Genomic DNA, 25,131 nt, shown 5'->3' on the forward strand with positions numbered 1-25,131 from the left:
ACAGCTGATCTTTCAGCAGAAACTCTGCAAGCCAGAAGGGAGTGGCAGGACATACTGAAAGTGATGAGGGAGAAAAACCTGCAGCCAAGATTACTCTACCCAGCAAGGATCTCATTCAGATTTGATGGAGAAATTAAAACCTCTACAGACAAGCAAAAGCTGAGAGAGTTCAGCACCACCAAACCAGCTTTACAACAAATGCTAAAGGAACTGCTCTAGGCAAGAAACGCAAGAGAAGGAAAAGACCTATAATAACGAACCCAAAACAATTAAGAAAATGGGAATAGGAACATACATATCGATAATTACCTTAAATGTAAATGGACTAAATGCTCCCACCGAAAGACACAGATTGGCTGAATGGATACAAAAACAAGACCCATATATATGCTGTCTACAAGAGACCCACTTCAGACCTAGAGACACATACAGACTGAAAGTAAGGGGATGGAAAAAGATATTCCATGCAAATGGAAACCAAAAGAAAGCTGGAGTAGCAATTCTCATATCAGACAAAATAGACTTTAAAATAAAGACTATTAGACGAGACAAAGAAGGACACTACATAATGATCAAGGGATCGATCCAAGAAGAAGATATAACAATTGTAAATATTTATGCACCCAACATAGGAACACCTCAATACATAAGGCAAAAACTAACAGCCATAAAAGGGGAAATCGACAGTAACACATTCATAGTAGGGGACTTTAACACCCCACTTTCACCAATGGACAGATCATCCAAAATGAAAATAAATAAGGAAACACAAGCTTTAGTTGATACATTAATAAGATAGACTTAATTGATATTTATAGGACACTCCACCCAAAAACAACAGAATACACATTTTTCTCAAGTGCTCATGGAACATTCTCCAGGATAGATCATATCTTGGGTCACAAATCAAGCCTTGGTAAATTTAAGAAAATTGAAATTGTATTAAGTATCTTTTCCAACCACAACGCCATGAGACTAGATATCAATTACAGGAAAAGATCTGTAAAAAATACAAACACATGGAGGCTAAACAATACACTACTTAATAACGAAGTGATCACTGAAGAAATCAAAGAGGAAATAAAAAAATACCTAGAAACAAATGACAATGGAGACACGACGACCCAAAACCTACGGGATGCAGCAAAAGCAGTTATAAGAGGGAAGTTTATAGCAATACAAGCCCACCTTAAGAAACAGGAAACATCTCGAATAAACAACCTAACCTTGCACCTCAAGCAACTAGAGAAAGAAGAACAAAAACCCCCCAAAGTTAGCATAAGGAAAGAAATATAAAAATCAGATCAGAAAAAAATGAAAAAGAAATGAAGGAAACAATAGCAAAGATCAATAAAACTAAAAGCTGGTTCTTTGAGAAGATAAACAAAATAGATAAACCATTAGCCAGACTCATCAAGAAAAAAACGGAGAAGACTGAAATCAATAGAATTAGAAATGAAAAAGGAGAAGTAACAACTGACACTGCAGAAATACAAAAGATCATGAGCGATTACTACAAGCAACTCTATGCCAATAAAATGGACAACCTGGAAGAAATGGACAAATTCTTATAAATGCACAACCTGCCAAGACTGAATCAGGAAGAAATAGAAAATACGAACAGACCAATCACAAGCACTGAAATTGAAACTGTGATTAAAAATCTTCCAACAAACAAAAGCCCAGGACCAGACGGCTTCACAGGCAAATTCTATCAAACATTTAGAGAAGAGCTAACACCTATCCTTCTCAAACTCTTCCAAAATATAGCAGAGGGAGGAACACTCCCAAATTCATTCTACGAGGCCACCACCACCTTGATACCAAAACCAGACAAGGATGTCACAAAGAAAGAAAACTACAGGCCAATATCACTGATGAACATAGATGCAAAAATCCTCAACAAAATACTAGCAAACAGAATCCAACAGCACATTAAAAGGATCATACACCAAGATCAAGTGGGGTTTATTCCAGGAATGCAAGGATTCTTCAATATATGCAAATCAATCAATGTGATAAACCATATTAACAAGTTGAAGGATTAAAACCATATGATCATCTCAATAGATGCAGAGAAAGCTTTTGACAAAATTCAACAGCAATTTATGATAAAAACCCTGCAGAAAGTAGGCATAGAGGGAACTTTCCTCAACATAATAAAGGCCATATATGACAAGCCCACAGCAAACATCATCCTCAGTGGTGAAAAACTGAAAGCATTTCCACTAAGATCAGGAACAAGACAAGGTTGCCCACTCTCACCACTCTTATTCAACATAGTTTTGGAAGTTTCAGCCACAGCAATCAGAGAAGAAAAGGAAATAAACGGAATCCAAATTGGAAAAGAAGAAGTAAAGCTGTCACTGTTTGCAGATGACATGATACTATACATAGAGAATCCTAAAGATGCTATCAGAAAACTACTAGAGCTAATCAATGAATTTGGTAAAGTAGCAGGATACAAAATTAATGCACAGAAATCTCTGGCATTCCTATATACTAATGATGAAAAATCTGAAAGTGAAATCAAGAAAACACTCCCATTTACCATTGCAAGAAAAAGAATAAAATATCTAGGAATAAACCTACCTAAGGAGACAAAAGACCTGTATACAGAAAACTATAAGACACTGATGAAAGAAATTAAAGATGATACAAATAGATGGAGAGATATACCATGTTCGTGGATTGGAAGAATCAACATTGTGAAAATGACTATACTACCCAAAGCAATCTATAGATTCAATGCAATCACTGTCAAACTACCACTGGCATTTTTCACAGAACTAGAACAAAAAATTTCACAATTTGTATGGAAACACAAAAGACCCCGAATAGCCAAAGCAATCTTGAGAACGAAAAACGGAGCTGGAGGAATCAGGCTCCCTGACTTCAGACTATATTACAAAGCTACAGTAATCAAGACAGTATGGTACTGGCACAAAAACAGAAAGATAGATCAATGGAACAGGATAGAAAGCCCAGAGATAAACCCACGCACATATGGACACCTTATCTTTGATAAAGGAGGCAGGAATGTACAGTGGAGAAAGGACAGCCTCTTTAATAAGTGGTGCTGGGAAAACTGGACAGGTACATGTAAAAGTACGAGATTAGATCACTCCCTAATACCATACACTAAAATAAGCTCAAAATGGATTAAAGACCTAAACGTAAGGCCAGAAACTATCAAACTCTTAGAGGAAAACATAGGCAGAACACTCTACGACATAAATCACAGCAAGATCCTTTCTGACCCACCTCCTAGAGAAATGGAAATAAAACCAAAAATAAACAAATGGGACCTAATGAAACTTAAAAGCTTTTGCACAGCAAAGGAGACCATAAACAAGACCAAAAGACAACCTCAGAATGGGAGAAAATATTTGCAAATGAAGCAACTGACAAAAGATTAATCTCCAAAATTTACAAGCAGCCCATGCAGCTCAATAACAAAAAAGCAAACAACCCAATCCAAAAATGGGCAGAAGACCTAAATAGACATTTCTCCAAAGAAGATATAGACTGCCAACAAACACATGAAAGAATGCTCAACATCATTAATCATTAGAGAAATGCAAATCAAAACTACAATGAGATATCATCTCACACCAGTCAGAATGGACATCATCAAAAAATCTAGAAACAATAAATGCTGGAGAGGGTGTGGAGAAAAGGGAACACTCTTGCACTGCTGGTGGGAATGTGAATTGGTTCAGCCACTATGGAGAACAGTATGGAGGTTCCTTAAAAAACTAAAAATAGAACTACCATATGACCCAGCAATCCCACTACTGGGCATATACCCTGAGAAAACCATAATTCAAAAGGAGTTATGTACCAAAATGTTCATTGCAGCTCTATTTACAATAGCCCAGAGATGGAAACAACCTAAGTGCCCATCATCGGATGAATGGATAAAGAAGATGTGGCACATATATACAATGGAATATTACTCAGCCGTAAAAAGAAACGAAATTGAGCTATTTGTAATGAGGTGGATGGACCTAGAGTCTGTCACACAGAGTGAAGTAAGTCAGAAAGAGAAAGACAAATACCGTATGCTAACACATATATATGGAATTTAAGGGAAAAAAATGTCATGAACAACCTAGGGGTAAGACAGGAATAAAGGCACAGACCTACTGGAGAACGGACTTGAGGATATGGGGAGGGGGAAGGGTGAGCTGTGACAAAGCGAGAGAGAGGCATGGACATATTTACATTACCAAACGTAAGGTAGATAGCTAGTGGGAAGGAGCCGCATAGCACAGGGAGATCAGCTCAGTGCTTTGTGACTGCCTGGAGGGGTGGGATAGGGAGGGTGGGAGGGAGGGAGACGCAAGAGGGAAGACATATGGGAACATATGTATATGTATAACTGATTCACTTTGTTATAAAGCAGAAACCAACACACCATTGTAAAGCGATTATACCCCAATAAAGATGTTAAAAAAAAAAAGAAAAACCACATAAAAAAAACGCATCAAAAAAAATTCTTTTTACTGTATTTTTCAGTTAAATGTAATTGCACTTGTAGGATGAATTTCTAGAAGAGCAACTGCTAAATCACCCTCCAAGGAGATTATACCAATTTATCCTCCCACGAAGTCTCTAAAATGATGGGTTTTCCACATTCTCTGAACACAGTATATTATCAAATTTTTAGATCTTTTCCAATCTGGTAGGTGAAAAATGGAATCTTATTTAAATATGTATTTCCTTCTTTATGAATGAGATTAAACACATTTTCATACAATGTAAGCCATTAATTTTCTTTTTCTGTAAGCTGCCTATTTATGTCCTTTGTTCATTTTTTTTCCATTGTGTTTTGGTACTTTTCATATTAACTTGTATGCTCTCTTGGTATATTAAGGAAATTGGCCCTTTGTCATGTGTGTTGCAAATATATTTTCCCATTGTGGTGCTGGGGTACCATGAAGAGACGGGGCAAAACAAGCGTAGTACAACTCAGTGGACTGATAATATAGCTGCATCTAGAAAGGCTGCAATTCTCCAGCCCTCCAGAAGTGACTGAGCTGTTACCTTCTCATTCACAACCGCTCAGCAATGGGATCTAATTGAAGTGCAAGAAAAAGACTCACTGAAGAGTTACCATGGAAACTAGCCCTCCCACAGCATTTAGCATTCAAAAGCTTCTGCAGGCATTCATGTACAACAAATTAGCAAAGAAAGATTTCCAGACTCACAACCCTAATTTTGAATGCAGTTTAAAGGTGTTTGGAGGCATAAAGAATACCTGTGGTTTCTATAGGGAGTTTACCAGGAAAATAATTGTCTTGGGTTCTAGCTTCTGTGCAAGATAATTTGTTGAGATATTCGAGGGTACTTTGTTTTTGCAGCAGTTTTCCCTCCTTCCCCCACCTTCTGCTGATGGTTGCCAGTCCACAGTACTTGCTGATCTCAGGAGTGGTTTGTAATAGCGGTCCTGAAGCTTAAAGACTCCCTCTTGTCTTGCCTTTAAAGAAAGCCCAAGCTCAATGAAGAGCTTAGGCTGCAAATCTAGGTGGGAAAGGGTGTGCAGAGGAAAAAAATCCATACTCTTTGTAGGGCAGAGAGGTCAGTGAAAGCAGGAAGAGAGGTTCTACAAAGAGTAAAGACCTGTGACCACTGTTGAAAGCATCTCGGTTGGTGACAGACCCTGGTCAATGATGGCTGCATATCTTAGAAGGGTGGGGCCCTAGGCACTAGGATTTCCAGCTATAACAAAAACCCCCAGTCCCAGTGGAGGAAAAGAACAGAGGGCTGGCCACTTTCAAAGGACACTGGGCACCTCAGCCCTAACCACTGTGGCCTGAGGATTGTTGGTGCCTCCCCGTATGACTCCTGGTCATTCGTCAGTGACCTAACAGTGGATCAAGGTAGTCAGAGGAGTCTTAATAATAACTGAGGATGACTTTTCCATCATTTTGGCTGTCTGGGAACTCAGAATTATAAATAATTTCAATAAGCTAATATGATATACTTATATGTCAAAGTTTTAGAGTAAAATTCACATACACTGTACTTTTTTGGACTAGTATTTTAGGAAGCCTCAGGCAGTTCAGCTCCTGTACAAAAATTCCACCACAAAAAAGTACATTTGTGGGACTTCCCTGGTGGTCCAGTGGCAAAGAATCTGCCTTCCCATGCAGGGGACGCCAGTTCGATCCCTGGTCTCAGAACTAAGATTCCACATGCCGCAGGGGAACTAAGCCCGCACACTGCAACGAAGAGCCCCCGCAGCGCAACAAAAGATCCCGCATGACACAACGAAGACCAGACGCAGCCAAGAATAATAAATAAATAAATAAATAAAATTTTAAAGTACATTTGTGATGTAGGTTTAATTTTTTTTGTCCACTTAGTAAATACTTATAAATCCATTCATTTTGCTTTATTTTCTTTTATTCCCGCAATCAATTATGGTTTTTTATGGGAGTGAATAGGCTTTCTAAAAATGTACTTTGATTATGACATTTTATCAGTAGGAAATAAGTACCAAGGATTTTAAGGTCTGACTTGTCACACATTAGAGCCAGTGAGGTTCAAAATCAGGGATGGCTTGGATGGTTCTCTACTGCCCTCCAGTGGGAAAGCTAGACAAGGTCAAAACATTTTTGGAATGGAAGAAACTGGCTTCTCTTCCTAATATTGGCCTGTAAGAACCTAGGGGTAAGACAGGAATAAAGACACAGACCTAGTAGAGAATGGACTTGAGGATATGGGGAGGGGGAAGGGTAAGCTGTAACAAAGCTAGAGAGAGGCATGGACATATATACACTACCAAACATAAGGTAGATAGCTAGTGGGAAGCAGCCGCATAGCACAGGGAGAGCAGCTCAGTGCTTTTTGACTGCCTGGAGGGGTGGGATAGGGAGGGTGGGAGGGAGGGAGACGCAAGAGGGAAGACATATGGGAACATATGTATATGTATAACTGATTCACTTTGTTATAAAGCAGAAACTAACACACCATTGTAAAGCAATTATACTCCAATAAAGATGTAAAAAAAAAAAGAAGTAAAAAGAACTAAAGGATACTTTTTTTCCCAGTGTGTTCAGAAATGTTAACGTTGAATAAGGAGTCAATCAGTAAAGCCTTCTAAGACTGTATTTAAACCTGAGGATTTGCTGACAAGACATAAACTAGCATACAACTTTTGACATAAACATCTTAAGCATTCGGAGTCTCTATGTTTACTTATATAATATTGTTTCACTTATGCATGTTTATTTAATTATGACCTTGTAGTCTATTATATATCATAACACCCTATTTCTTTAAGGAAGCATTGTTTTAGAGAATCATTAAAGAATTATAAGGAAATAATGCAGCTTCTCAATTTCTTCATGAAGTTGGTTGATATTATGACAGGCTTGCTTTACAAAGTTTATTTAGCACTTCCACATTACTTGCATGAGGCTTAAAATTTTATTCTTTTTAAAATTCATCTTTAAAATATCCAAATTAATGCATTAAGCACTAGCAGACCGTAGCAGCTGCAAACCAAGGCGTTGCATGATTGTGTGCTTTTAAACAAATGTTCAAAACATATTAATTCCTCTTAAAGAATTAAAACAGAAAATATTCATGTCTCCCCCCCGATGATGGTAAGTCTGGGGTTTGGTTCAAAGACATACCTGGTCACCTTCACTTCCTTCAGTAAATGGCTTGGTCATGGAGCCAGAAAACATGTATTTAAACATGTGGACAAATCTGTTAAAAGGCCTTATCATTTCATGAATCTTTTTCCAGGCTGTTGAAAACAAGAAAGCAGGCAAGAACAAAAGATAAATTTCAAGCTGGTATGAAAACTTTACAGAGTGATAGAGCCTACATTATATAAAAGAGGAGAAAATCTATCCTGGGAAATTACAACATTTTGGTAATGTTATTATAACATTTTGGCAATGTTTCCTGAGCAAGGTGATGATTAAAAATAATACCTAAAGTATTGAATATTTCCTACCTACCAGGTACTGTGGTAAGGTTATTTCATAAGAACCATATGAAATAGGTACTGTTATGATTCCATTTTACAGATTTAAAAAACTGAAGATGTAAGAAGTTAATTGACAGGTAACTGACAGAGGGAAGGGTCCCTCCAGAGTAAGATTTAACAAGAACCACTCTGGTTTATTTGTAAGTAGAAGCCTTCTAGAACTCTTATTTACTTTTTAAATCGATTGTATTTTTATTTAATACGTATGTGGATTTTTTTTTCAGGATGTTAAAGTTTTCATGTTGCCTAGGACTTTAAACAGAGGTCTCAAAAACTGAGAAAAATATAGTAGGTGTCAAGGCTTCTTACATTTTGAATAAAGGTACCAATCTTCCTATGGAGGAAATTCTAAGAGACTGATGAAGGAATTCTCCCAGGATAAGCCTCCTGACAGTTACACAAGAAAAGACAAAGAATTAAATGGAGATTGAAGAAGCTGATGATGAGACTATCTTTGTAAAGTTGTGAAAGTGCTGTGACATTTCCCCTCCTCATGGAGAAGGGAGGGTGCATTAGTTATCTATTGCTGCATAACAAATTATCCCACAGCAACAAACATTTATTATCTCACACAGTTTCTGCAGTGGCAGGAATTTGGGAGCAGTTTAGCTGAACAGTGCTGCCTCAGAGTTTCTCACCAAGTTGCAGTCAAGATGTCATCTGATTAATTAAGCTGAGGTCACATGCATTGACTCTTGCTATAAGAAGGCTAGAAAAACTGAGTAACTGTCTTTATCACTTTCTGTAAGCAGTGCTCACCACCAAGACACATAGTGGGGAATTCCCCAAACACAGAAAGAGAACTTAAATGATGGACAGCAGAAAATAAAGCCACAAAAATATCAAATGTAAAGTCATCCCTTTGGCTGCCCAACACCAATATAACCACTGCTTTCAATGTTTACACTTCAAAAAAAAGTTGTCACTTAAAATACTGCAACTATCCTTTACACAGTCAAAGATGCACTCACTCTGTCACCCTCCAAAAGAGTCAACCCAATGCTTCATCAATTACCACATCCATCCTCCATTTCTAAGTCTACAACCTCTAGTTGCTATCTTTTCCTCTGCAACTTACTAAATAATGAATTTACCAACAATAGGACACCCCACATATAATAGTGAAGTAAAGGGTAAAGAAAGAAAATAAAAGTTAAAACACTTAAAAGTATACATGATACATCAAGAAAGGAAAGGAAACATGACTGTTCTCATTTCTTCCCCTGATCATGAGAATTTCACTTCCCTTTATGACTTCCTTTTTCCACCAGCTATTCTGTTGTCCCTTTACCTTCAACCAATACCTTCATTTCTAAGGGATCTGAGTGTTTGATGTACCTACCTGTTTAAAGCTATATCAGCAAACCTATTTCTGCTTCATGATCAGGGTTAATTACTTCCACCAAAACCATAACCTTGCTCTTCTTCTCTTTCCTATTCAGTGACACAAAACATGCAAAATGGTGAGGTGGCAGTCCCAGCTCCAAATCAGTAGAACCGTCATTCAGCCTTGTTGGAGGAATTCCTTTCTTTGGTAACAAACCTCTAAACCAGCAGAGTCCAGAATTTCAGAGAATGGCAGTTTAAAAAATTGTAATTGGGGGACATTAGGTATAATATCCCTCTGTTCCTAAATCCACTAATTTTACCTTTGGAAATGTAGTGGTTTTAAAACATATCCACAAATTCTTTGACATTTCTCCCATTTTAAAAAAAGGAGTCTCCTTAGATATAAGCAGCCTTAGTGATTAAGTTCTATGAATTGAAGGTGGTTGAAGTGACACTGCAGGACTTCTACTGTTAGTTTAGAAAAGGCATTACAGTTCCCACCTGGATTTCTCTCTCCTGGCATGCTTGCCCTTGGAACCCAGCTACTATGTTGTGAGGAGCCAAACAGCACTGTGGAAAGGCCATGAGTAGGTGTTCTGCCCACAGATTCAGCATCAGTCACCAGACATGTAAAGGAGTGGGCCTTTAGATGATTCCAGCTGCCAACTTTTTAGCTGCCCCAACTGGCATCAAGTGGAAAGTAGAACAGAAATAAGCTGTCCCCACTGAGCCCTGCATAAATTACAGATTTGTAGGCAAAGTAAATGTTGAAGTTGCTTTAAACGACTAAGTTTTGGGGTGGTTATACAGCAGTAGATAACAGGAGCAGGAAGAAAGAGTGCCAAATATTGCACACTAGTTCAAAGCATATACTGCATCCTATAAAACAGCATCAAAAAGGGTTATTTTCCAGAAAGCACCATAAATAAGACTTCAGTAAGACCAGGTGCTTCTTGGTGATAGACTATACAATTAGACCAATGAATTCTATGGGCAACAGCCCATTGCATTGCTTCTTTCATTACAGAGTGAATTTCTTGATCAGAAGCAATATGGTGTCAGACACAATGACAGTGCATAAAGCATTCCGGAAGTTCCCAGATGGTGGTGCTGACAGAGCACAGCAATCAAGGAAAGCAAATTTAAACTTAGTGTATTTCAGAGAGGACAAATAACTACCACTTCCTCGATGACTGGGAGGGCCAATGGAATCCGCTTGCCTCCAAGTGGTTGGCTGGTCCTCCTGGAGCATGAGGCATATCACCAACTCAGGACTGCTCACTGCTGCTAGCAACCTGAACGCTCAGCAGTGGCTTGGTGATCCCATGCACAGCTCCAAACTTGTTATCATCACCATTTCATTCATGAGTCCACTGAGCAATCACTGAGCCTGGAAAAGGAGGCTGAGTTTAATCCACAAAGCTGTTCATTTCATCCATATGATTCTTAAGATTCATTCTGCAAAGTCCATCACCATATCCCTTCCCAAGGCTTCCTTGTCACCAGTTCTCCAATCGTGCTCTTTCCATGTCCTCGACCAACTGGCCAAATAATTAGCCTGGGACCATCAAGACTTATAATTAGTGTCAGGAAAATTTCCTCAGGTCAGACCTTCATCCAGAAAGGTCTAACTGTCCCAGTCTAAGAGATGATTTAAACCAGATACTAGAGTGAGCCCCAATTCCTTCAGGATTTGGAATTTAGTCGTCTCTGTCAACATTTTTTTTTTTGCCGTGGGTCATGCGGAATCTTATTTCCCGCCCCCGACAGGGAATCAAAACCATGCCCCCTGCAGTGGAAGCTCAAAGTCTTAACCACTGGATCACGAGGTAAGTCCGGCTGTAAACAATTTTAACTAGTATTTTTTGCCTTCTTATAACATCAATTTTTTTTTGGCCGCTGAGTCCTAATCAGGACCGCCAGGGAATTCCCTACCTCTTATTTAAACGAACACTGTGCGCCTCCATAAGATGGGGCCACCTCCTTTGCAAACCTTTCTATTTCTCCTCCTTCCAGGCCAGTTTATAATCCTCCGCCTTTTTTAGGTACTTCATGGCAAATATGCCGGTTCCCTTGGCTGCCCACGAATGTTTGAGGGAGTGGAGGTGGAGTCCATGGCGCCCATCTCCAACATTAATTCTTTCAGCGCTTTTCTTATGCCTACTTGGGCCTCTGAGGAGAACAGCGCAAGCCAGGGTCCAGGCCCACACAGAGCTGGATACAGATTGCTCCCTTGGGTCACAAAGTGGCTCTCTCTCCGCCAGCACTATATGCACGCAACGATTTTTAAGTGCTTTTGTCGCACCACAGGGTCACCGGCCGCAGCGACAAAGAGTCCCTGAGAAAAGCTCCACAATGCCTCGGCCAAAGGGGAAGAGGCGGGACATCCGCCCGGTCCAAGCCACTTCCGGAAATGACGTAGGACTGTCAACATGCAAGATGGCGGCCCATCACCGGCAGAACACGGCAGGGCGGAGGAAAGTACAGGTAGGGACCCCGGCTCCTCGACCTCCCGGGCGTGGCAGGCATCCCCGGGCCCACCTCCAGCGAGCAGATACCTCGGGCCGCGGTCGGCCGGGGTAGCGGCTTGGGGCGAGCGGGACGGGGCGCGGCCGGCGGCTAGGGGTGGGGCTGCGGCTCTAACGGCTTGAGGAAGGGGCGGGGGGCGGCTGACTGGACCCGCCGGGGCCCCGTCCCGGGACCCTTGGGCGCGCGGTTGGGAGCCTGGGGTTGCCGGTCGTCCACTGTTTCGTAGGCTTGGGCTTGCGTGGTCGGGCTGGGTTCGTTCCCCGCCCATCTGCCTCCCTTCCCTTGCCTGTCTCCCAAGCGCTGTGGCCAGCGGCGTCGGAGCGGAGGCCTGCGGGAGCTTCCCCGCGGGGCGGGCAGCGGAGTGAGTGGGCCCGTGCGGGGGCGTGGCGGGGCTGCGGCTGGGCTGCGGAGCCCTGCAGGGTTTTTGAGCAGGGGTCTGCATGTGGGAGCCCCCTGCCTTCTTTTATGCGGGAGCTTCCCCCCACCCGCAAGGTGGAAATGACGTGGGAGTATGCTTGTGTTAGTGGGGGAATTATAATTTTCATTGTTTTGGAATTTAATTTCGTCTTCACCATTTCTTCTTCAGAGTGCATCCTTGAATCTTTCTTTCTGTTTCTCTAATGTATTATTCAAGGGTAAAGAGTTACCTAACCCGCCCGTGTGTGCTTTATGCCTTCGTGAATCCAGTTTTGTTTTGGGTACGTTTAAGCGTTATTGCTTTCTATTATTTTCAACGATCTGAGGAGTAAAAGCCCTATTACAGGTGTTTACCTGCAGGTATGTTGTATGTAGTGGTGACAGTACGGTGCACTTATTAAACATTTACTGAGCACTTAGTTTAGGCCCCAAAATGTGCAAAGAATTGAGAGAGTACAGGAATAAGTAACACCCAAGCTTTCTTTATAAAACACAGCATTATATATAGTTCTACAGGTTGAAATCAGCCAGTGTTTAATAGGTAGTCCGGACAAGGGGTTCCTTCATTGAGGAAATGGCTGTAGGTCATAAAGTCTTCTGGCCAGTTCACTTCTTTGTTTTATTGATCTCATTGATCAGTACAGTGTCCTAGGCACTCACTTAGATGTTTGTTGAATTGAGTGACATTAATAAGAATCTAAAATAGCATACCTTGTTAGTGATTTTTAAGTGCATCAGTGATGGGATTTAAGTAACCCCAGCATCCAAGTCAGGTGAGAATGTCTGTTCCTGACTAAAATGTAACTCAAAATTGTAACTTGATTATATTCTAGACACTAGAGTGGTAGGTACCTTCCTTAGGGTAGTAAGGAGAGTTAATCAAGTGTCTTAGTTTCTTGCATTTAGACTTAAAAGTCAATATAAAAGTACTGGATGGGGGAAATGTAAATTAGCTGCAGCATGTGTGGAAAAACTGAGTGTTTTAATAAGCTGAATATGAGCCATTGTATGCAGGATGAGGAAGATGATCATTTCACTCTTCACTGATCAGAGTACAAAACTAGAGTTTGGGGATCAGCACTTAGCACCTTGTTCTTAATAGGTATAGCAATCAGATTGGTGAAGTGACTTGAAGCTATTTCCTAGGAAGAGCATTCAGAAGAATCATCTAAGATCAGTCTGCTGAAGAGAAGATTCAATGAGTCTTGTTAGCTGCTTTCAGAATTTGTCTTTAAGGTGTAGAACCAGTATGAGAAGCCACAGAGATTGATTTTATCTCAACACAAGGGAGAACTTTTGTTTATGGAAGTGTTTTTTAAACTAGTGCATGTTCATTGCAAAAAGAAAAAACCCCACAAACAAAAGTGTAAATGATAATTGTCTTCCACTCTTCAAAGAAAACTGCTTTGAAGACTGTGAGATATAATCCTAGCTAAGGGTTTTTCACTGAGAGCCCTATTGACATCTTGGGCTGGATAATTCTTAATTGTGGGAGGACTGTTGTTTTCCATCATCCTGCCTTCCCACTAGACACTGGCACCTTCCCAGTTGTGACAACGAAAATTGACTCTAGACATTTTCAGATGTCCCCTGGAGGGCAGAGTTGTTGCTGGTTGAAAACTAATGTCCTGTACTTCTTCGTGTGTGTACCCGACTTAGGTGATTTTTTTACTCTAAGTGGAGTCATGGTATTCACTGTTTCGTGTCTTCCTGTTTGTCAGATTTGTAAATACACATTTCCTTTGACCCAGCAATTCCTTGTCTAAAAAATTGTTTTACAAAAGTACATATGCAGGGCTTCCCTGGTGGCGCAGTGGTTGAGAGTCTGCCTGCCGGTGCAGGGGAGACGAGTTCGTGCCTAGGTCCGGGAAGATCCCACATGCCGCACAGCGGCTGGGCCCGAGAGCCATGGCCGCGCTGAGCCTGCGCGTCCGGAGCCTGTGCTCTGCAACGGGAGAGGCCACAACAGTAAGAGGCCCACAGACCACAAAAAAAAAAAAAAAAAAAAAGTATGTATGCATATATCTTTCTCTCATTATGCAAGGGTGTTTATTATAGGAATGCTGTCATTGTGAAAAGCAAAAATCTAAATGTTTATCAGTAGTAAATTGGCAGATAAGTTAGGTACATTCATATAGTAGATTAGTTTGTAATTAAAAGATAAGCTAGATGTATATTATTAAAAAGGAAAGGTGTCCAGAAGTCAAAATAGGAAATCAACGTAGCATGGTCCCATTTCCACAAAGGAAATAAGGCATTTTCAAAGTCTGGAAGAATATCAACAGTGATTATCTCTGGAGTATTACATTATGTGATTATTGGTAAGGTGGGAAACAGAATATCTTTTACTTTAAAATAATGAACCTTTATATTTTTTAACTTTTTACAACATTCTTTGCTCTTATAAATTAAAAAAAAAATCTTTCCATTTTGGAAAAAATATATATGGCTACAGTAATTTATTTTGCCTCTTGGCTGTCTATTTCTTGTACTAAGAGGCAGTAGCCCTGAGCTCCGTTATCAAATAGTAGGCCAGAAAGAACCGTTGAGACTTATAATATTGATAAATAACCAGTGGAGAAGGGTCCAAGCATACTACTTATTAATTATAGACACAATGAAGAATGAGCACATGTCCTACCATCTTAAACTTCTAAGGAGACTGGAGGTGAGTATGTGGAGGAGGGGTGGATTTGTGATTGTCCGAAACATGATCAGACAAATGTGTGAATTTAAATATATGATGCAGCTCTCTCCTGGTAATCAGGATATCACAGCAAGGCTTTTCAGTCCCTGGCAATCCCTTTAATGTGATGATTTTCCAACAACCTGGGTTTGTTGGTTGACTGTCTGTCTCCATCTTTCCTTCAGCTGTGGCCTCTTTTCCTTACTTGCTTCAGAACTCTTGGAATGAGGTTGGACAAAAGTTACTAGTGTTCGTGGTTTAGGAGCAATAACCATGCCCTAGTACTCAGTGTTGGTCCAAGAATGTAAATACTTGGTCTTTCATAACAAGATGATTCTTTTGGTTGGAAATGACCCCAAATCCAACATAACCGGGTTCACACAATAAACATATGTATTGGCTCATATAAATGATAACTCAAGAGGTGGTTCTAGCTTCACGCAAATCTTGAACCAGCAGATTCACTGTGACTCTCTACCCTGAGGAGTGATGTAAAGTCACCTTTACCATTGGGCTGCCTCCAAGTTGTCCTCTCCTATTCCCAAACTCCTAGATCTAGGTCTTCCCTCTTGGTGGCATGGTGGCTGCACCTGTTCTAGACCTCAAATCCTTTCCCCATACTATCCATGGTAACAGTCTCTTAATTAGTCCCTACACAATTTCTTCTGGCATTTGCTTGCTTTGAGGAAGATATTGGGGAGCAGTGGGGAATATAGAGGCAACCAACAAATGTCTGTTCTACCAGTACTAATCCCCTTTCCCTGCCAAATATTTAGTTATTCTAGACCTAGTCAGAGCTCAGCGTGGTCTTTACTCCTCATTCTGAGCCCCAATTCTGGGTTGTTTAATCTTCAAGACTTTCTTAAGGTAGCAGTAGGATGATGCCAAATCCTGGTTTCTCAAGGAAAGACCCTTATAAATTAGCCATATGTCCAAGGTAAGTTACTTTTTATATAGGATGGGTAATAAAAAATTCAGTGCCAATATGATATCCAGTGGAACAGGGGTCAGTAAACTTTTTCTCTAAAGGGCCAGGTGTTAATATTTTAGGCTTTGCAGGCCATTCTCCTGTTTGGTAACCACTCAACTCTGCCATTATAACATGGAACCAGCAATAGGACAATATCGAAATGAATAGGTGTGGCTGTGTTCCATTAAAACTTTGTTTACAAAACAGATTTTGTTCTGGATTTGGCCCTTGGGTGGGTTTTTACTAACCTCTGTAGAAGTTTTTTACTAACCCCTGACTAAGAGAAGTCAGGCTAGAAATTGTCCTATTTTTATTTGCAAGACTACTTTTTAGAATACTTTTTAAAATCAGCACTCTCGAAACATAGGGACAAGCAGAAAGTCATGGTCCACGAGGTTGAACAGGAAAAACACATGTAAGAATTATTCATATTTGGCCAATTTTTCTTGGCCAAATTTAGCCTGATGTAGCCTGAGAGCTAGAAGTAGCCTTACACAAAAGAGCTGTGTGGTTCTCTTTATAAGGTGTTACAGAACAGGCAAAAGTAATCTATGGTGAAAAGGGTCAGTTCTAGATTGTCTGGGGGTGGGGTGTAGAGGTTGGGAAGAGGATGAGGGAACTTTCTAGGGTGGTGATGTATATATCTTGGTAGAATTTTGTATTACACAGGTGTATTAATTTGTCAGACGTATCTATGTATGCTTAAGATGTGTACATTTCACTAAATGTAAATCTTACCTTTGAAAAAGGAGCCATAAATAAATAATGAACTCTGGTCAATGATATACATGCTGAAGTACTTAGGAGGAAATACTATTAATGATGCACAACTTAATTTGAAAGCCATTGAAAAATGATATGGATCAAATGGATGGGTATGTTCAAATGGATAGAAAATGTTCATTGTAGAATATATCCATATGGATATATGGATGTTTGCTGTGTAATTCTTCCAACGTTTATATGTTCTCTAAATTTTTCATAATACGATGTTGGGGGAAAAATAACCTTTAAATGTCAAAAAATGATTAATGATAAACAGCAGAGGAGGGAAAGTGAAATTTTTTTGTGGTGGTCAGAGAAAGCCTTGCTCAGAAGCTGACTTTTGCGTAAGAATCTAACAGAAATGAGATTGTTACTTGGGGGAAGAGCATTCCAGTGAGAATATCAAATGCAAAGGTCCTGAGGTGGGAATGTACCTGGCCTATTTGTGGAATAATAAAGTTGCCATTGTGGTTGCCATGGAGTGAGTGAGGGGAAGGGAGTAGGAGCTGAAATCAGAGAGGTAACTGCAGACCAAATCATGTAGAGCACTACAGGCCATAGTAGGGCTTTGGCTTTTACTCCTGAGTGAGGTAGGAAGCATTTGGTGGATTTTGCGCAGAAGAAATGTGTTTTCTCAGGATCACCTGACTGCAGGTGAGCAAGGGCAGAGCAGAGAGACCAGTAGCTATTTAAGAAATCCAGGTGCTATATGATAGTGGCTCCACCCAAGGTGGTGAAAATGGGTTGAATTCTGGATGACAAAACTGGCTGACAGGATGTGAGATGAGAGAAGTTGAAGTAAGCCTGGCCCTAAGGTTTTGGGCCTGAGCAACTGGAAGAATGGAGTTGCCATTAACGTCATCAATGAGGAAGACAGGAAAAGCTCATTTGGAGAGGACTGTCAGGAGCTCGGTTCGGGACATGCCGTGATTAAGATGTCTATTAGACATCCAAGTGGAAATGAGTTAATGCACACCTCGGGGAAGCCGGGGGGAATAGCCCAGAGTGTCCTCTTTGTGAGCCTGAAATGCTTTTAAGTCTCCTTTCTTTTCTTAAAAATATTGTGATTCTGTAATATATCCATATTTGTTTTCATACAAAAAATTGTTACTGTGGTAGGCAGAATGCCCGCCCCCCACCACTGCCAAATGTCCATGCCCTAATCCCTGGAATTTATGCATATGTTATGGTTACATGATAAAAAGGATTTTGCAGCTGTAATTAATGTTACAGACCTTGAAATAGGAGGATTATCCTGGATTATCCCAGTGGGCCCAATCTAATCATGTGAGCCCTTAAAAAGTAGAGAACTTTCTCCGCTGGAGGACCAAGTCAGAAAAATGTGAGACATGAGGGCGGCCCTTCTGTTGCAGGAGAAGGCACATAGAAAGCATGAAGATTGCAGGCAGCCTCCAGGAGCAAGGATGAATCCCTGGCTGAAAGCCAGCAAGGAAACAGGGCCCTCGGGCCTACAACTTCAGGGAGCTGAATTCAGCCACCAACCTGAATGAGCTTGGGAGCAGGCTTTCCTAGCGTAACCTAACTGGATATTGCTGCTGGGGGAAATACCCTGTCATTTTTCTCCCTGTCAGAGTCCCTTTAACTGTCTCTTCCAAATGCATACTTCGTACTGAAGGTCTGGCTTCTGGCTTCCCATCCCTTGCAGAGTCCTTATAGTACCTTCTCTTCCTTCCCCCCCCCCTCCTTTTTTTTTAAGCAAATCAAGGCAGAAATGAGTCCTCATCTTCTCTGCCTTTGCCTGTACTCTTGACTTTGCCTAAATGAAGTTTTTCCAGGACTTTGTTCACTCATTTATTGCTTCTGTGTCCAGCACCTTCTACTCTTCTTTTTCTTTTACTTCCATCTCTTCTGCCTGCAAAGCTTGCCTGTATCTTGAGAAAAAAACTTCACTTACTGTCTTTCCCCCACTAGAATGAAAGCTCCAGGAGGGCTTCTGTGCTCACTACTGTATCCTCAGCATTTAGAATAGAGCCTGGCAACTGGTGGATGCTTAATCAGTATTTGTTGAAAGACCTGAATCCTATTTTTCTTCTGTCTACAGCCAATTTTTTTTCTTTAACAAGTTTTTAATGTGATATGTCTTGGAATATATCATTGTATGTAATTTATTCTTTAATGACTACGTAGAATGGATGGACCATAATTGACCTAGCCATTTTCTTATTGAAGTTATTGTTCCTATTTTGTCCATCATCCTAAAATTTACAAAAAAAATTAATAGCAGAGTTATGAAATAGTAAAGGAAGTCTTACAAAAGTAAGCAAAAAGACAGAGATAGATAGTATAGAATGCATAAAAGATGAAGGATCAGTTTGAAAGTTCCAACATCTGACTGATGAGAGTTTAAGAAGGAGCAAAGAAAACAGAGATGGTTATTAATGAATTGATGTAAGATTTCCCAGAGCTGAAAGTTTCTAGATTGAAAGGGCTTTCAAAGTACACAGCAAAATTAATGATAAAATGACCAAAAATTATCATGATAAAGAACCCCCCCAAAAAAATACCCCACCAAGTAAAAAGAGAAGATCCTAAAATCTTGGGCTGTATAGGTGGTGGTGCGGGAGAGAATGAAAATGGGATCACCTTAAAGTTGAGTGAAAAAGAATTGGCATTGAATTCAGTGGCAGCACTGGATGCTAGAGGAAATTAGAGTAGTGCTTTCAAAAGCTGAGTTTTTTTCTACATGGACTTCTGTATCCTGCCAAATCAAGTGTCAAGGTAATGACCTTTTCAGACATGCAAGGGCTAAGTCACCTCCCATGTACCTTCTTCTATGTAGTTTCTTAAGGTCCTGGGGATGTACTTCTGCCGTCCTGGGAAGTGAGCAAGGAAAAGAGACATTGGAATTCAGGAAACAATGGCTCTAACCCAGAAAAGCAGTAAAGGGAAGCACCGAAGGTGACAACTGTGCCAGCAGACCGAGAGGGCAGCCAGCCCAGATTAGAGTGAGAATGTGGGAGATTCTGAGGGGGAAGCCTTGTGGGAAAGTGGGGGTTGGAGGTGGGTTCTTGCTGGACTATCTAATATGCTGCAGTAATTCAAGAAAATCGAAGTTAAAGTAGCGGGAGCCATTGAAGGAAAGAAGGAACTCTAGGGAAAATGAAGAGCTCTCTGAGGAAGGAAATGTATTCATAATATAGTACTTGGCTAGTCAGTAGATAGCAATTACAGTCCAACAGTGTAGCACAGATTATTTAATCAACCAAAAACAGTGATAGATCTATCGATATCAGAAGAGTAGAGGGAAGAATTACTGAGGCAAGTTTCAGAGCTACATCCTAACCTACCATAGCTTGAGTAAATAGGCGATGTCTAAAATGGATAAGGATAAGCACAATATTTCGAGAAATGCAGTAGCTATCTAATAGAAACAACCAAGAGTTGAAATTAATTACCTCTAAGGATTAAGACTGGGTATGGGGAGTCTTAACCAGACAGTAGGGAGATGGTTTTTCTTTATTGTCTTTCAGTACTATTTGATTTTCTGAATACAGGCAAGAATTAGTTGGATAAGAATTAAATTATAAATTCAAAAAACTAAGTAATATATGCCTATTATAAAACATTCATACTGTATTAAAAAGGCATGAGTGAGTGACAGTCACCATAATTCCATCACTCAGGAATAACTACTGGTAGTTTTATACATGTATATCCTTCTAAACTTGTGTGTTTATTTTTAAATATGTGTATATTTAATATTATGCAACATTTTTACAGTAATGATTATTATACACTACTGTGTTAGACCATGCATACTTCACTTAAATATACCCTGGGTTTCTTCCCATATTAATCAGTCTAGAGTTACACCAACATTTTTAATGATTAAATAGTATTCTCTTTTATAGATGTGTGTGCCAAAATTTACCCAACTAGGTTGGATACTTCTAGTTTTTTGCTGTTTTTTGGGGGGGGGGGGTGGTGTTGGTTGGTTTTTTTTTTTTTTTTTGCGGTACGCGGGCCTCTCACTGTTGTGGCCTCTCCTGTTGCGGAGCACAGGCTCCGGACATGCAGGCTCAGCAGCCATGGCTCACGGGCCCAACCACTCTGCGGCATGTGGGATCTTCCCGGAGCGGGGCACGAACCCGTGTCCCCTGCATCGGCAGGCGGACTCTGAACCACTGCGCCACCAGGGAAGCCCTATTTGCTGTTTTTAATCTCACATCTGTAATAGATGCCCTTAAAGAGGTTGGTCCAAACTTTTTTTGCTGAGAATTCCTTGCCACCTGGAATGAGGACTGACAATCATGTTGTTATTCTCTGACCCTTTCCCACTGGGCCAATCAGATCATCTCCCAGAAATTTGAAAATCAAGATTCATATATGCTACCTCATCTTCGTTAAATAGGAAATGTACTGAGAAAAGCTGATAAGGAGCCTTGAAGCCCCAGAGGAAGAGGCATTAAGAGAGACTGAAACTAACATTGAAGCCAGCTTGTTTCCTGATGGTTTTTCAGTATCTGATTCATGCAAAAAATGTTTATGAGATGTCTTTTGTATGCCAGATACTATATTAAGGATACTGTGGTAGGAGGAACAAGGCAGACAAGTTCCTTGCCCTCTTGCAGCTTTTATTCTAATGGAGAAGATATAGCAAAAAAGATAAATATGCAGCGTGGTAAGAACTGTAGAAGAAATGGAGTAGGGGAGGTGATAGGGGAAGGAGATCAGGGAAGGCCTTTTAGAGGAGATTACTTTTCTGCTAAGACCTGGAGTGTGAGGGTGAGGGTGAGTCAGCCAAGATGAAAGCTGGGAGAATAGTATTCTTGTGGGGATTGGAGAGGTGAGGAATCTTCTTGGCACAGGGAAAAGTAAATCTGAAGGCCCTAGGATGGGAAAGAACTTGATGTGTTTGAGGAACAGGAAGGAGTTTAGTGTGACTGTCGTCAAAGAGCATAGGGGAAGTTAGTTTGAGGTGAGTGTGAGTTTGCAGGGTAGAACCAAAGCATATGAGGAATTTGGACTTGACTTTAAATGCAGTGAAAAGCTTAAGTAGAGAAGTGCCATGATTTTATTTTTAAAATGTCTCTTATGAGTCATGATTGAATTTCCTGCCCTTGAGCTCTGTTAGATATCCTTGTTAAATTCTCATCTTAAATTCTCCATTTTTAAAAATATTTAAGCTTGTTTGAGTAGATTTCAGTTACAGTTACTTGCACCGAAAGGCCGGGTTAAAACAACATCCTTGTCTTTGTGTATACAACCCTGGCCCTTTTCACATCTTTTATTATTTATGTTTGTTGGCCATTTTCTTTTCTTTAAAAAAAATTTCTTCTTCGTGATCTCTGTTTCTCCTTCTGTTGGAGAGATTGACTTTTTCTGTTGTTATCTAAGGAATCTTTGTATGTTGTCAAGAGTAAACTCTTGTCTTTTGTATTCATTTTTTCCCCAGTTAGGTGTTTGCCTTGTAACCTTGCTCATGTTATTTTTTTGACATTCAGAAGTTTGCTTTGTTTTAAAAAACAGCTTTAATGAGATAAAATTCACATAAATTTACCTTTTTAAAGTATACAACTCAGTGATTCTTAATATATTTGCAAAGTGCATTGACCACCTAATTCCAGAACATCACCCCCAAAAAGAAATCCTGTACACCATAGTAGTCATTCCCCATTCTCCTCTTCCCCAAGCCCCTGGAAACCATTAATCTACTGTCTGGATTTTTCAGTTGATGGACATTTGAGTTGTTTCCATTTTTTGGCTATTGTGAATAATGCTGCTGTGAACATTTGTGTATGTATAGAAAGTTTTGGCTTGCGTTTGGTCAGATCAGCGTTGCCCTTTTCTTTTTCAAAGATTGTGGTCTTTCTTGTCACGTTAGCAGAGCCTTCTCTATGTAGAGACTATGTAAATACTTGCAAGTATTTTCATGATTAGGTTATTAAATTTCAATCTTTAGTCCATATGAAAATTCATTTTGGTTTAAGATTTGGAGAGAGGATATTATTTTTTGCAATAGAACCACTAGATGTTCCTAGATAATTTATTAAATAATTTATCATGCCCTCATTGTTTCAAAATCTGTTCATATCAAAATAAAAAATGTATAATGGGAAAATATGTTTCTGAATTTTGTTTTATTTCATTGATCCTTTTATATATTCATATTGTGGTCCTCCTTTGTAATTCTGGTAGCTTTATAATACCTTTTAAGATATTTAAAGAATATCCCTTCATTTAAAAAAGTGACTGGGTAGTCCCCTCAAAGCATTGTACTATTGGTATATATTTTGTCAACTTCTAGAAAGAAATCCAGTGAGACTCTGACCACAGTTGGGTTAAAATCACAAAGTTAGGAAAAAATTGTTTATTTTGGATCTTCCTGTACTACCTTCCTTTACTACTTCCTGTAGTACTTCCTGTACTAATATGGTATGTCTCCTTTATTCAAGTTTTCTTTTATGTACCTTGTCCTGTTGATTATGTATCTTCTTTGCAAAATGAATTTCTAGATATTTATTTTTGTTGCTATTGTAAATAGGGTCCCCTTTCCCCCATTATATCTTAACTGGTTATTTCATTAGAATAGAAAAGTTTTGCTTTTGGCTGCCAGCCAGCTTGTTGAGTTTTTCTTAATTGTAATTGCTTTTGGTTGATTCTCTTGAGTTTTCTCATGGAGCAGACAGAGATTATCAACCATAATAGAGTAGGGAAAAGTTCTCTGAAAGAAAAGTTTAGTGTGTTATTGGAGAGCAAAACCTCATTTTGCTTAGCAGGTCAGAGAAGGTCTTTGAGGAAGCATCATTTCAACAGAAATCTAAAGACTGCAGTAGGAGTTAGCCAGACAGAGTGGGAGGAAGAGTTCTAGACAGAGGGGACCAGCACATGTGCCCGTCTGGAGGCACAGTGTGTGCAAGGAGTGGGAGCAGTGAGCAAGGATGAGGGGCAGGAGAGGCACTTGAGGAGTCCAGATCCAATCCTGAGTCTAGTGGAGTAAGCAGCCAGAGGGGTTTTTGAACAGGGAGCGATATTCCTATTTACATTTTTTAAAGATATTTCTATTCATGTGTTAAAGATTCATCCAGCTGCTTTGTGGAAAATGGATTAAAGACAAACAGGGGTAGGGGAGAAAGTCCAGTTAGGAGATATTTGCAGTGGTTTAGCCTCAAACTTGCTTATCTTGGTCTAGGCTATTATTAATGTCACTCTTCTCTCCTCAGCCCTTCAGTCTCTATAGAGTAAAATAAAGTTTTTATTGGATTCGGAAATAAGTTTTATATTAGAAAACATGGGATTTTGAATTTCAGATTGGCCACTAGAAGGCTACATTTTATTATCACATGTTTGTAGCTTCATAAACAGCCAATCTTGACATATTTGTCAGGTTTCCTATGTTATTCGAGATGAAGTGGAGAAGTACAACCGAAATGGGGTCAATGCCCTGCAGCTGGACCCAGCACTAAACAGACTTTTCACGGCAGGTCGAGACTCCATCATAAGAATATGGAGTGTCAATCAGCACAAGGTAAGTCAGGGATTGAGTTTATATTTTAAATCTATATTCAGTAAGTTTTGGTCTGTCTAATATGGTGCCTTTCACAGTTTCAGATTTAATCTCTTTGAGCACTGAGTTATTTGGTACACTCTATAAATAAAGACGCTGCAACCAGAATTCAGTAAGCTGCTGAGAAAAACACCCCAGGGGAGTTTCAGAAGTGTTTTAGCTAAGGCAGGGACTCTATAAACTAGGTTTGTGATAAGAGCCCTTTGCTGCAAAGGAACAAAGAGATTTGTCTGGTAGGGAGCTTCTTTGCAACAATTTATTTTTCTGTTTTAAATATGTTCCCAAAAAGCTTTCTTGCATCCCTTTTCAGTGTTACTAAAAAAAGATTGAATATGCTTTTACATTTATAATTAACCTTGAACAAGTATTTGATATCTTCATTTAAAAGTGATTAGGGTGTCCACAAAACCCATAGGGCCTTATTATATAGTATAAAGTTGGTGTAAAACTATGAAAACAGGAGCAGGACTTAATGATATGTGAAGATAAATCCCCAGTCAAATGGAAAGGAGCTCTTTTTGTATTTTGTTTGAATGCCTGTATTATGAATGACATAGAAAGAAAGATTCAGGGAAGAAGAAGGAGCATTTCTTGAACTCCTAGCTATGTACCAGACACTTAGCACTTTCGTATCCAATATGGTTTTAATAATCCTTCAAGGCAGATATTAAGATCCATTTTCATAGGTGGGAAAACGGACTCAGAGACTCTAACCCATGGTTAAGTAGCTAGTTCATGACAGAGAGTTAGAACCCAATCTAACCCTGAAACCCTGATGTTAGACCTTGTCATTTTAAAAGTCTGTGTCTTTTAGCAAGCTCTACAAGTCTGATGCTCCATCTGAAAAGGAACCACTACTTTGCACAGTTCCTGGATAGTTTCTTTAAATGGACTTTGGT

General features: G+C 39.8%; 2 protein-coding genes across 6 annotated transcripts in view; one reads left to right on the top strand and one right to left on the bottom strand.

Annotated features, from left to right (window-relative positions):
• Positions 1–11,682, bottom strand: part of SCN11A (sodium voltage-gated channel alpha subunit 11) — a 130,623-nt gene extending 118,941 nt beyond the window's left edge. Inside the window, exons 1-2 of one of the 4 annotated variants that reach the window (XM_060307599.1) lie at positions 10,517–11,682; positions 7,647–7,762 (exon numbers count right to left, since the gene is read on the bottom strand). In XM_060307599.1, the coding sequence (XP_060163582.1) occupies positions 7,647–7,762; positions 10,517–10,589 (189 nt within the window). In that variant the 5' untranslated portion in view covers positions 10,590–11,682. Of the gene's footprint in view, positions 1–7,646; positions 7,763–9,350; positions 9,462–9,838 lie in introns of those variants that run through there. The other 3 variants (XM_060307594.1, XM_060307595.1, XM_060307598.1) reach the window with 3 other exon arrangements.
• A 73-nt stretch (positions 11,683–11,755) lies between these two features.
• WDR48 (WD repeat domain 48) overlaps positions 11,756–25,131 on the top strand; it is a 43,688-nt gene continuing 30,312 nt past the window's right edge. The window contains exons 1-2 of one of the 2 annotated variants that reach the window (XM_030846167.2): positions 11,756–11,824; positions 24,053–24,193. In XM_030846167.2, coding sequence (XP_030702027.1) covers positions 11,777–11,824; positions 24,053–24,193 — 189 coding nt within the window. In that variant the 5' untranslated portion in view covers positions 11,756–11,776. Of the gene's footprint in view, positions 11,825–12,510; positions 12,565–24,052; positions 24,194–25,131 lie in introns of those variants that run through there. The other variant, XM_030846168.2, reaches the window with a different exon arrangement.

This window comes from Globicephala melas, chromosome 11 (genome assembly GCF_963455315.2).
Source record: "Globicephala melas chromosome 11, mGloMel1.2, whole genome shotgun sequence".
Lineage (NCBI taxonomy): Eukaryota > Metazoa > Chordata > Mammalia > Artiodactyla > Delphinidae > Globicephala > Globicephala melas.